A 13,275-nucleotide genomic window follows, 5' to 3' on the forward strand; every position below is an offset into this window, starting at 1 on the left:
TCACCCAGTGGCAACCAAATTCCCCTGACTTTTAGATTTCATTAAAATCATCATTAGTGTTTACTTTGTGTTTAAAAACGGATCTATATTTATTTCTAATCATAAAACTAGTATTTTCTGTGCATTGGGCTCATGCCAGAGTATAACAGTGATCTTGTTCTGTCATTTTTATTGAAGATAGTTGAAACACATCATTAGTGGCTGTTCAGAGGTGCTCTCTAATGGTGCTGTGGGGCAATATAATTTTTCTTAGCCTGGTCACCTTAACATTTCAGGGCTATAACAAAGATAAACTTGTAGTGCTTTACAGTTTACAGACTTTTGCCAAATCTTCCCCGATAATTCATAAATGACAAAATAACCACAACCAATTACCACATACAAACATTTATTTTGAAGTTTCCATTGTACCCATTACTAAGAATTACATCATCAAAGCACTTTATGGCAGTGAAAATAGTTCTTACCCCTCTGACTCATCCATTATTCCATTAAAGCTGCAAAAATGTGCAATCCGCTTGAAAAATAGGTTGCTTTTTATTTACTTTTTCATGAAAAGTCAAAAATCAATAACAAAAAACAAACAAACAAAAGAACTCCCCTCCCTCAGCTTTACAGGAAATTTACATCCAATCCTCTCCCGCTTTCCCCAAAATAACTTACAAAGATAGTTTAAAGTTTTAAATGCATTTTAAGCCAAGTGCATCTTTTTTATTTTTCATAATAATAATTATATCTTAAAAGTCTAAAAACCCATAATTTACTTTCTTGGAAAGAAGGCAGCGAGCCGTTGCTTTTTGATTGGAAGAATGTGTATCTCCTGGGAGTTCATTTTCTTTAACTTTACACTCCTGTTTTTGATTGGTTTCCTAAGAGCTTCTGCATTATCCCTAGGCTCTGGCTGGTTCTTCACATCGTAACACTGCAGAACAGAGTCCTGGGGCATGTCCCTTTTGAAGGAGAAGTTTTTGGTGGATACTCCCGAGAGGCCTTTAATCTTGCCACAGAAAATCGTGGGCACAGCATCTTTGACAGAGACTATTACTTTGGCAGTCTGCGAAGTGCTCACAATCTCAATATTATTCCCAGCCTTGGGCTCACAGGCTGCTCTGCTGGTCTGATCCACCAGCCACTTCTGCTGCTGTCTCAGGAACTCGGCCGAATTGCTACCAGTCATTCTGCTGTCGACCTTGGCTGAGGCTTCGTGAGGTTTCGGAGGGGCAAAGGGGACAGTTGCACTGGAGAGTTTATCCATCATGGAGTGAGCAGCACTGTCCATCATAGATCCAGAGCAAATTGCATTAGTTGCCTCAGCCTGGACCCCGGCACTGCCTGTCTTCCTGTAGGAAGCAATCGACAAATCTAAAGCACCATCTTCAGGGGAGAGCTGAGAACTGACCTCACCTGCCTTTAGCAAGGGCATCGTTTTCATGGAAAGATCCAGGGCCTCGTTCTCATTGTTCATCTTGATGACTGTGTGACGATTCAGCTGGGAAAATTCCCTGTGGTGGATGAAATCAAAGGGTTTGGATTCTTCTTTCTCCAGAGGAGTCTGGGTGCCTTTGCAGGAATACAAGGTGAACAACGGTGGCTTGGGGTAGTCTGGGTTGACCTTGGATTCAGCGCCGTGAGGCACAGGGATGGGGATGGGGATAGGGATGGGGACTGGGACTGGCAAGGGGACAATCACAGGATATGGCACTAGGAGGGTAGCTGGGGGTACTAGTGGAGATAGAGGGGAACTGAAGGCCTGGGGTGGAACAGAGGAGTAATCTGGGGGTGGCTGACAGGGTGATGAACCTAAGGTGCCCTGTGGAGGAAACAAATCCTGAAGAACTGCAGCAAATCCTGGTGTCTGAAACACTGGGGGTAAGATGGGCTCCTGGGTCTGGTTGGATGGTTTCTGATCCAGTAACTGGGGCTGTCCAACCGGGACAGAAGAACCCTGGAAAAGATTGCTGTGAATGGGATTTGTGGAGCAGGGAGCACCCTGAGGTAACACCAATGGAGAATTTAAATGTTGAAACACATGTTGCTCCAAGAGGACAGGTAGTGGAACTGGACCTTGAGTCGTCATAACATATGGAGTGTTGTTATTAGGCGCAATCTGCGGGGTGGTGCTCCCGGCTACTTGCAGGTGTATTGGAAGAACCACTGGGCTATCCCCTAAACAAATTGGCTGGAGCACTGTGGCTGCAACTTTCAGAGCTACCCCACTTTGCGATTCTGCTGGTGGGGTAAGGATTGAAGGGGCTGGGACAGTCACAAGTGGTGAAAGTGCTTTCTTCATCAAGTCTGTGGAGTTGATATTCCAGGCTTCAGCAGTTATCAGCTGAGCGACCCCATTTTCTAGCTTATTGTTAGCTATCGTGGAAGGAGAGTTGGTAACATCCATGGGCAGATTTTGTGTGTCCTTGTACAGTTCCTCCATTTTACAGGACTTCTGAGACTTTGCAGAAATTCACATTTACATTGCTGTCACCAGGATCCGCATTGGGTCAGGGCTGCCAAAAGCATCTGCACCAACATAGCTTGGCCTGCAGAACAGAAACATACTTTAGGCACTGCATAAATCTCATTCTTAAAATAATATTTGCAACTGCCTTTAAAAAGCCTATCACATAAAAGCTATAAAATGGTTCCACACTTCAGGGTAACTGCTCCATTATACTGTACACTCTATACATACATACTGTATATACATACAGTACATACATCCGTGAGTGTTATATGAAGAGTTCTGGGGAACTTATATTTAGCTATAAACAGAGATAATTTAAAGTCCTAAAGAACTAACTGCAGTCAAAGAAAAAAGTCCCAGTACATAGCATAAAAAAAGAACTGAGGCAGTACATTTTCCATTTTTAAACAAAGCTTCATGAAATGACAGGGTATGGCACGGCCAAGAGACACTGCACTGTTTAAACTCAATAAAAAGTGTAAAAACAAACTTTCCTAAAAATAAACGTAAGAAACGTTCCATTGTGAGGTTGTGAAGGCTCTCCGTAGATAAAGGCTCCCCACTCAGCCTAAATTAATCATCCTTTTCTTGTCTTTGAAGATCCTAAAATAAATCAGACGATCCATGGATACACTACATAGCACGTTCAAAAACTGCAGTAAACAGCACAACAAAGAGCAATCAGTAGCTCAGCAACACACACACAAGACTGTGTAGTTTGGCAGTTTCTTCCCACTAAAAAAAAAGAAACCTAAACCCAGCCCTCACCTCCTGCTCCAGAGCTAGATGACAGTAAAATGAACCAGAAAACTTATTAATAAGCTGCAAAGAACAAAAATCAAAGCAACCTTAAATTTATTTGAACAAGCTAATCCCTTATCTTAACTAAACAAATGTTAAGAAGAAGTGTGGCGATCTTTTCCCTTTATGAGCCTAGAGAAATGTTAGCATATTTCTTAAAAAGATTTTCTCTCCCATATAGGCAGTGAACTCACTGAATGCTCTCTCCCCCATGGAAGCTACCATCTGAAAACTTCTCTTTAGGATCTCTTGATACAGTAGTACAGAAGAAAACAAGAAGGTGATGCTCCTAAAGTGTTCCATCCTGTGATAATAACTTCCATGGAAACTTGTCTATATTTAACTCTGTTACCATGGGGAAGTAGAAGAGCACCCCAAATTTACATTTCCACTTACGCTGACCTGAATTTTACTGCCTAAAGTTATATCTGCATTAATGTTCATGCTTTTGTTAGGCTTAACAGTTCAGGAGATTTCCCCCCCCCTTATTTGTTTCAGTCCTGTTTCTTATTGAGATAAAATGACATTAAATGTAACTCCACAATTTGACATCTTAGTGTCTGATCCACAAATGCTTATGCAAATGAGTAACCTAAAGCATGTGAGTAGTTTCACTGACTCAATGAGCCTATTCATGAGTGTAAATTTACGCACAAGTGTAAGTGTTTGAAGGATTGGGGCCATAACGCACAAGCTAAAAGGGAATATAATCAATCAAAGCTTGGCAGAATTTGATTTTTATTTTTTATAATTTTGACAGATGATATCAATATTTATTTTAAGCATTTTTTCCAATTTGTATCAATTTAGATTGGAAATTATGGGAGGTGCCTAACAATTATTTAATGACAGTAGACATTGAGATTCAAAAAGTTAAAGCTTAAAACACAAATTGTCAACATCACAGGTCAAAATATACAAAGTAAATAGACTCAAATCAAACTCCAGTAAGTTCTCAAGCAGCATTTTTCTTACTGTGCCTATATGTAAATTTTGATTATTATTGATGGAAATATTTTGTCATTGGTTTGCATGTGTACGGTGAAATCAACATTTACCAATAAAAATCTAATCCTTCCAAGATCAAATAAAACACATCCAATGGCTAAAAAAAAAGACCAAGACAGAAAAAAATAAAAATAAAATTATGATCTCACTGTCCTTTCCTGTGACTTAAATCTTTGTATTGGGATGTAGGTATCACAGTGTGATACACTACAAATATGTGAGCGGCCAATAGTTTAAGGCTGGCTGAATAATATTCCAATAATTTATCAAACTTTTATTATTTTAGTAACAAATTATTCTGTTATTTTTCCCTCTTACTCACCTAGTTTCTAGAACCGGGAGAATAATTTACGAATATTCGTATTTCATTAAATTCTTTGAATCAAACATCCACATATACGGGGTGTTGGGTTTTTTGATTATTTGCCCAGCTCTAGATAAAGCAAATTAATAAAAACAATTATTGAGATTTTTGCTTTCCAAACAGAAAAACCCATAAGTGATTTGAACTGTAACAAATGCGCTTGAACTAACAAAAAAAATCAGGTCAGCCTGTTTTTGGAACGTAAAGAACAAACATTTCTAAAAATAAAGATAATGCAGGTAACAGCACTTGGCAAGTTCAAGTTTTCAAAAACCAACACCTTCCTGTTCATGTTAGTAAGTTAGAAAAATCCAGGAAAAGCATATCCTTTTTAACCTCTGTTCTGCTCTGTTTTTAATTGTCACTTTCAAATTCCTTACCTACTATATTTTCCACCCATCTGGTTGCTTCTCTAAATGTTGGCACGCAGTAATGCATTCTGTATCCTTGGCAAATTAGGTCAGATTTCTCTGATTTTTTATTTATTTTAAAACAGAAATTTCTGTGGTTTCATGGGAAATGATGATCTTGTAAGGGCAGAAGACGACCCTCTATTCCTCTGCCAAGTTCAATTGACATTGAAAAATAGGGAATGCAGGGTGAAAATTACACTACATTAGAGACGTGATGACTTAGCATGCCATACAGACTCCAGGAGGGAAACAGGGATAACTGCAGGAGATGAAAGTATAAAACATAATAAAACCGCACACTGCTGCTTTAAAATGTTAAAGGGCTGGAGGCAGAGGACATAGCTAGACAGGGAAAGAAGACCTCGTGTATCATAATCTGACACCTTGGAGAAAAGGCTAGAGATAGCTTTAAACACGCTCAAATACTGTTTTCTATTCGGAGTCCTGTGTGTCTCTAGGATATATATTTTGTTGAAAATATTTTTGGCACAGCTTGAGGGTTCTGGCTTGTCAGCAACAGCGATGCAGAATTGTAAGAGTGGAAACTACAAAGGGGAAAGAGGGGGAGGCGCTGTGTGTTTTTAAACTATGTTAAATGATAAAGTAGGGGTTGTATTTTTTTCATTCTTGTCTCTCTTGCTAGTGGACAAGGGTGAATGACAAAACCCCCAAGGGCAGCTACAAAACTGATAAGAATCATTTTCATTTCACAGCGTTGCCACCTCTCACAATTTTACGCCGACTCTCTCAGCGCTTGGAGTCAGGGGATTATGGGGAAAATTTCAGCTTTCTTTTTTAAAAAGAAAAAGGAGGTTTCTAGCCCTTCAGGTTGTGGAGAAAGGCTTGAAAATGTGACACCCCCCCCCCCAAAGGCTCCAAAACTACCAGAAGGCCAAGAAAAAGACTCCCAAATGTATTATTTTTACAATCTCATGATTTTGGAATGCATGGGGTGGGCGCGCCTGTTGTTCCTGCTTGGCAAAGCTCTAAGCAGGGGCATGCATTGTAGCTATTCATGCATGGGGTTGGAAAGGAAGGAAGAGGCGACCCCTCATCAAAAAAGAACCACAGGTTGGGGCAGAACAACAGACCAACTTTCACCACATCCAGCAGCAGCCAAGAGGACAGGGGAGGAGTAAAACAGTGGACACCACTCCAACTCTACTTCACTCTTACGACAGCAGCTAGCAGTCAATGGAGCTCCTAAATCAGTGTCTATGGAGAGCTCTCTGGCAGGAATCCTGGCAGCAGGGTTGGCCTTCTCTGCAGGGTTTTGTTTTTGGACCTTGCTGGCAGTCTTCCCCCTTCTTTTGCATCAGCCCCTGGCTAATAGGAGTCTAGTAAATTTTTTCAAGTCCTGCATTAGAGGTATGTTTAAAAGCCCACTGAAGGCAACAGAAAGACTCGGGAGCTTTGGATCAGGCCCTATTTGTGTATTTTTAATTCAAGACAGTAAATCAAAGACAGCAGAGAGAGAGAGAGAGCAAGCTTTCACATATAGGCCTATTTAAGGGTTAAAACACTGACCAGGTTTGCCAGAACTGGGGAATGGCAGCAGCCCCCAAAATCAGAACTGCATACATACAGATTTATAATGGTTAAAAGGCAGAATCTCGTAAATTCTGCTGTCCTTATAACATGACGTGCTCCGCCAACATTTTTCTCCTATATTAACTGTATAACTGCTAGAAAACTAAACCTGCGCGGTTCCTCTCCTTTACACACATGTGGAAAGATAGCTTGCTCATTTCTATGACAGTTTGTTCTTATGCACGTGATCACAGCAGAGGATAGATGTAAAATGTATTTTTATATTTCACATAATCATATAAAACAACATGGGTTTAAGATGTGATAGACTCAAAAGTAGAATTGCCCACTGCACTGTTTATAATATTTTTCCCTTCTAACCTACAAGCCAATCCAACTAGACGATTGCCAATACCAGAATATTCACTTATAGAAATAAAAGGATTTATTGGGGCACTGCAAGTAACAACTCCAGCAAACACATGCAGGACTAAATCTTCCGATAAACCTCCTGACCAGATACAATGACGTAATATCAAAACAAGACAGCAACTTAGTCCTAAAATAAAGAAACAGCACTACCTGTTGGTGGAGGTGCGGTCTACACTAATTATTACATTTTATTTAAAATGTGTATATGTACTGAGAATGCAGAGATGAAGAGATCCAGGAACCCAAGGAGAATTTTTTTAAAGGACCATCTCCCCTTTACTCTGTACTCCTTGTTAAGGAATCCAAAATGTAATCGAAATTCACAAGAGTAGCTCAGCTATTTTTTCCAACTTTAATGCTAATAGTCATAGCTGTGCTATATTTCTCTCTGCATTAAATTAGAGTGGGTTTAGAAAAAAGACTTCTGAAAGAAACCAAGACGCTAGGACCTGCCACCTGGACACTACCCAACACCTCAACATCATTAATTTATCAAGAGTACACCTTACCAGAAATGAATTATCTATACTTGCCAAGGGACTGAACTTCTCCCGCACCACAGAACCTCATACTATACTAACATGTGGAGGACTAAAATAATTTTTTCTCCAATTCTACCACAAAAAATTATTTCACAACAAAGATGACACCACCCACAATTACCATGTTCCCACTGACAAGTCATTAAAAAAAAGAATCACCTGACTGGACACCCCCCAACAGACAAAACCATTCAGTTGATCATTACATTGATTGCTTCAGGCAAAAAATAATTGACAGTGAAATCCTTCATAAACATCACATCCACCACCATCTCTCCAACTTCACTTCCACCAAAGCTATACAGCCACCAGCTACTCATCAAACAGCAGACAAAGGAGGTGCCATCGTAGTCCTCAACCATGATGACTATGTCAATGAGGCTAACGGACAACTCTCTGACACCACCACCTACTATAAAGAACTCAAGGAAGACCACGCACGCCGCAATTCGCACAGGAATTTAAAGATATCATCAAATCCTTCCCCCAAACAACTCCAAGAGAAACTCTACAACCTCATCCCCCCATGAACCTAGCCAGGAACCTTCTACAGGTTTCCCAAGATACACAAAAAAGGGAACCCAGGCAAACCCATCATATCTGGCCATGACACTCTTACTGAAGGACTATCTGGACTCACAGAAAACATCTTCAAATCATTCACCACACAAAGGGCCAGCTCTCTCCAGGATGCAACTGACTTCCTCCAGAAACACTGCAACACTAACAACCTCCCTCAGAACATCATCCTTGCCATCATGGATGTCACCTCACACCAACATCCCTCACAATGATGCTTCGCTGTCTGCCTCAAATATCTACAAGACAATGGACAACCCTCAAATATCCACCCCAAACACATCGCTACACTCACCCATTTCATTCTTACCCATAATAACTTTACATTCCCCAATATATCAATCTCTTCATGACTCATCTCTAGAAAAAAAAAAAACACTGGAAAAATGCACCACAAAACCAATGATATACCTAAAATACATTGATGATATAGTATTTTCATCCTCTCGACAAACTACCTAAACTCCCTCATAAATTTCCATCTCAAGTTCCAACAACTACCACCCACCCATCAAACTCTCTTCAGAATGCTCCCACACCAGCATCAATTTCCTAGACATCGTGATTAGCTTCAACAATGGAATCCTACAGACATCTATATACAAGAAACCCACGGATCACCACACTTACCTTCACAGATCCAGTCACTACCCCAGACACACCAAGAAATCTGTTAGCTACAGCCAGGCACTCAGATAACTCAGAATATGCTATGTGGGAGAAAGTGCAGGATACACACCTTAAAACACTTAAAACCACCTGCACAAAACAAGGACGTTCCACCAGAGAAGTAGATCACATCATGGAACAGGCCACCCAAATACCTAATCTGATTCAATACTGAGGGAAACACACACACACACACACATAACCGTCTGCACACCCCTAGTTGTCACTGGAACCCATATGAGATATCATCAAACAATTACAACCCCTACCTGCTGGGGGCCACGTCTTGAAAAAAATCTTTCACAAACCCCCTCTTCTGGCCTTCAAACAAACCCCCAACCTCACCAAGCTCGCCACAGACCAGGACACACCAATTCAAAGCAACACCAGACCCTATCATCACAACAAATGCAAAACCCACAAACATATCTCCATGGCTACAACGATTAATACCCCATACAATACACCTTTCAAGATCCATGGGTCCTACACGCGCCTATCACAACATGTGGTGTACCTCATCCAGTGCATCAAATGCCCCAACAACTGTGGGGGTGAAAACAGACAATCATTATGCTTTCAAATGAACTCCCACAGAGAAATGATAACAGACAAAACACACTATCACTCCTAGGCAAACACTTTTCACAAAACAATCACTCCATATCTGACCTCCCAGTCCTCGTCCTCAAAGGAAACCTGCACGACACCTTCTAAAGACAAGTCTGGGAGCTTAAATTCATCACTTTACTAGACACTAAACATCATGGACTTAATGGAGACGCTGGTTTTATGTCTCATTACAACAATCTATAACTCCTTAGTCTTATGACAGCAGAGATGTTAATTGCCCACCTCACCCTGAATGGTCTCTTGCACCATGTGTTAACTTCTTATGCTTAACAATCTCTTCCAATTTGTATTTAATTGTGACACTCTAAATACCTTTCCCAGACTTGAAGAACAGCTGTGTAGCTCCAAAGCTTGTCTTGTTCACCAACAGAAGTTGGTCCAATAAAAGATATTACCTCACCCACCTTGTCTCTCTCATTAAATAACCCTTAAGATTTAATTTCATAGAATAATTTTTCAGTGTTCATGTCAGACAGCCTATTTAATGTCCATATTATAATGCTGCAATTTAATATAAGTGAGTGAAATCTTAAAATTTCCTCTTACCATCTACCAAGCTTCAGTGCCAGAAGCTGATTTGATTTCACTTACTGTTTTAATATTTAATTTCTTTTTGTTTGTTTTAATGTAAAACAAAACTCACAGCACTGAAAATAGACCTACTATAAATACAGCTAGGTTCCCCCTGGGATGGTGATAGGAGTTAAGTGCACAGGACCATGCAATGATGTATGTTATTTTATAGGAAACTACATGTTAACTACATGGAAATCCCATTTAAAAGAGTGGTGATTAATTCTATCATGTCAGCACTTACGTGCCATAAGATGGAATCACAGAATTTGTCTCTCTAAAACCATTAAGCCCAGCTTATCCTTATATTTTACCTGCTTGTATGCACCACGTCTTGCGCCTTATCTCATTATTCATTATTTAGAGAGCATCCAAAGTGTGCTAGGCATTTTACAGAATAAATTTAAAGAGTGCCCTGCTGTGAAGTGCTTTGCTTAGAATCGTAGTCCTCAATCCTGCAATTGAGAGTGTGTGGGACACTAATGGGGCTCCGCACAGGCACAGCAATCTGTCTCCACTGTGTCAATTGTTGTGGTTAAGCTCCTTTGGGACAGGACTGCCTTTTCTGCTTATACAGTGGAATCTTGGTCCATAACCAGGTGTTACCCCAATACAAACAATAAAATGGAAGTATCCAGGCCTGTCAAAACTGGTTAAAAGACAGGAAACAAAGGGTAGGAATAAATGGTCAGTTTTCAGAACAGAGAGAGGTAAATAGTGGTGTCTCCCTAGGGGTCTGTACTGGGACCTGTCCTATTCAACATATTCATAAATGATCTGGAAAAAAGGGGTAAACAGTGAGGTGGCAAAATTTGCAGATGACACAAAACTACTCAAGATAGTTAAGTCCCAAGCAGACTGCGACGAGCTACAAAGGGATCTCACAAAACTGGGTGACTGGGCAACAAAATGGCAGCTGAAATTCAATGTAGATAAATGCAAATTAATGCACATTGGAAAACATAATCCCAACTATAAAATGATGGGGTCTAAATTAGCTGTTACCACTCAGGAAAGAGATCTTGGAGTCATTGTGGATAGTTCTCTGAAAACATCCACTCAATGTGCAGCGGCAGTCAAAAAAGCTAACAGAATGTTGGGAATCATTAAGAAAGGGATAGATAATAAGACAGAAAATATCATATTGCCTCTATATAAATCCATGGTACGCCCACATCTTGAATACTGCATGCAGATGTGGTCACCCCATCTCAAAAAAGATATATTGGAATTGGAAAAGGTTCAGAAAAGGGCAATAAAAATGATTAGGGGTATGGAACAGCTTCCGTATGAGGAGAGATCAATAAGATTGGGACTTTTCAACTTGGAAAAGAGACAACTAAGGGGGGATATGATTGAGGTCTCTAAAATCATGACTAGTGTGGGGAAAGTAAATAAGGAAGTGTTATTTACTCCTTCTCATAACACAAGAACTAGGGGGTCACCAAATGAAATTAATAGGCAGCAGGTTTAAAACATACAAAAGGAAGTATTTTTTCACACAACGCAGAGTCAACCTGTGGAACGCTTTGCCACAGGATGCTGTGAAGACGAAGACTATAACAGCATTCAAAAAAGAACGAGATAAATTCATGGAGGCTAGGTCTAGCAATGACTATTAGCTAGGATGGGCAGGGATGGTGTCCCTAGCCTCTGTTTGCCAGAAGCTGGGAATGGGTGACAGGGGATGGATCACCTGATGATTACCTGTGCTGTTTATTCCCTCTGGGGCACCTGGCATTGGCCACTGTCAGAAGACAGGATACTGGGCAAGATGGACCTTTGGTCTTACCCAGTATGGCCATTCTTATGTTCTTCTGTAATGTAACATTATGTGGGACAATAACAAACAAGGTGCTTGAGGGAAAAGAAGGTGAAGACAGACAAGTCCTGTCCCAGTCCTGTACTGAACTCTACAAAGGCAGATCCTTGTGCCTACACGGTGCTCAGTGTGGGATTGGAGACTTACACTGTACGCTTTATTCAAGAACAATGTGTTTTCTTTTAGCTTTCTACACCACCCACCCTATGAAACTATGACAGGATAGAAATAACTAACAACATTAATCAGTACTTCAGAAGCCTAAAGAGCAGTACAATTGTCAACCCCAAGTGCTCAATGCTCATGAGTCTGACCGCAAAGAATGATGAAAATTGTTTTTTAAAAAAGAGTGAGATCTCAGAAAAAAATCTGGGACACTTTTTATTTGCCTTCTGGTATTTGAGCCTGAGGGTTAACGTTTCAAGCTTTCCTCCACCACCATGAAGGTTAGAAACTTTCATTCCAAAAAGTTGAGATTCTCAAATGAGCACATGACTCTAGGAGCTGGGATTACCAGAAAAACACCAAATAGCACAAGACTCACAACAACATCATGAGAGTTGGCAACAGTGGACATGTAGGGTTTTCTTTTAGTATATGCAAAGCACTACACATAAAAGCAAAGTTATAAGCCCTGATTTCAGTAGAACTGCAAGGTGAGTAAATTATAGCAGAATTTGGACCAAAATAGTCTTTAAGACTTCAGAGCTCAGGAGCTATAGTTACAAGGGGGAAAAATACCTTACGCGTGTTGCTCAGCCTCACTAATACCATTGCCAGTATTAGCCTGGGTTGTTCAGTCTTCACTCCAGCAGAACTCCCATGGAAATTAGTCAGTAAAATTCTGATTTCAGTTACACAAGGATACACTGGGAGTAACTCCACTGTAGAATTATTCCGATTTACACAGATATAACAGACCAAAAACTGTTCTAAGGATCATAGAATCATGTCAACACATTGAGTGCGTCTACACTGCAGACGGAGTAACTGCAGTACGTGTAGACATATCCAAGCTAACTTTAATTTAGCTAGTGTGAGTACCAACAGCAGCAAAGCCAAGGCAGCACAGACTTGCTCAGGTAGCTAGCCCATGCTGAAGTACTCAGGGTCCTGGGCACGCTTGTACAGTCCATGCTGAAGCTCCTGCTGTCACAGCTTCACTGCTATTGGTACTCGTGCTATCTATATTAAAGCTGGCTTCAGTACGCCTATACGTGCTGCAATCATAGCTCCAGCTGTCACCTAATCGCACCTATTAAAGGCATCCTCACATAAAGGTCCCCCCCCCCCTCATAACAAATTATGAAGATACACACTGACAAAAGGAAATAAATCCAACATTAACTCAGGCACCCCTCATCTGAAGGGGATATTTTATTTATGTGCATTTGGGATGGGGCTTTGGTGTGTCTTGTTTTTCATTTCTGCACCTGTTCTGACAGGCC

The 13,275-nt window shown here is 40.5% G+C and overlaps 1 protein-coding gene across 2 annotated transcripts; it reads right to left on the bottom strand.

Moving 5' to 3' along the window:
- Positions 1-760: 760 nt before the first annotated feature.
- RAI2 (retinoic acid induced 2) lies at positions 761-2,431 on the bottom strand. Of its 2 annotated transcripts, XM_065423761.1 has the most exons (2): positions 2,292-2,431; positions 761-2,132 (listed from the first exon to the last, which is right to left on the bottom strand). In XM_065423761.1, the coding sequence occupies exons 1-2, from the start codon at positions 2,429-2,431 to the stop codon at positions 761-763; spliced, it is 1,512 nt and encodes a 503-aa protein (XP_065279833.1). The 2 variants fall into 2 exon arrangements, with proteins under 2 accessions (XP_065279833.1, XP_065279832.1); XM_065423760.1 differs by having other exon boundaries at positions 761-2,431.
- Between the last annotated feature and the right edge of the window lie 10,844 nt (positions 2,432-13,275).

This window comes from Emys orbicularis, chromosome 1 (assembly GCF_028017835.1).
Source record: "Emys orbicularis isolate rEmyOrb1 chromosome 1, rEmyOrb1.hap1, whole genome shotgun sequence".
NCBI classification, from domain to species: domain Eukaryota; kingdom Metazoa; phylum Chordata; order Testudines; family Emydidae; genus Emys; species Emys orbicularis.

Excerpts from the sequence above, each read along its gene's own strand:
- RAI2 (XM_065423760.1), bottom strand. The coding sequence starts at position 2,431 with ATGGAGGAACTGTACAAGGACACACAAAATCTGCCCATGGATGTTACC.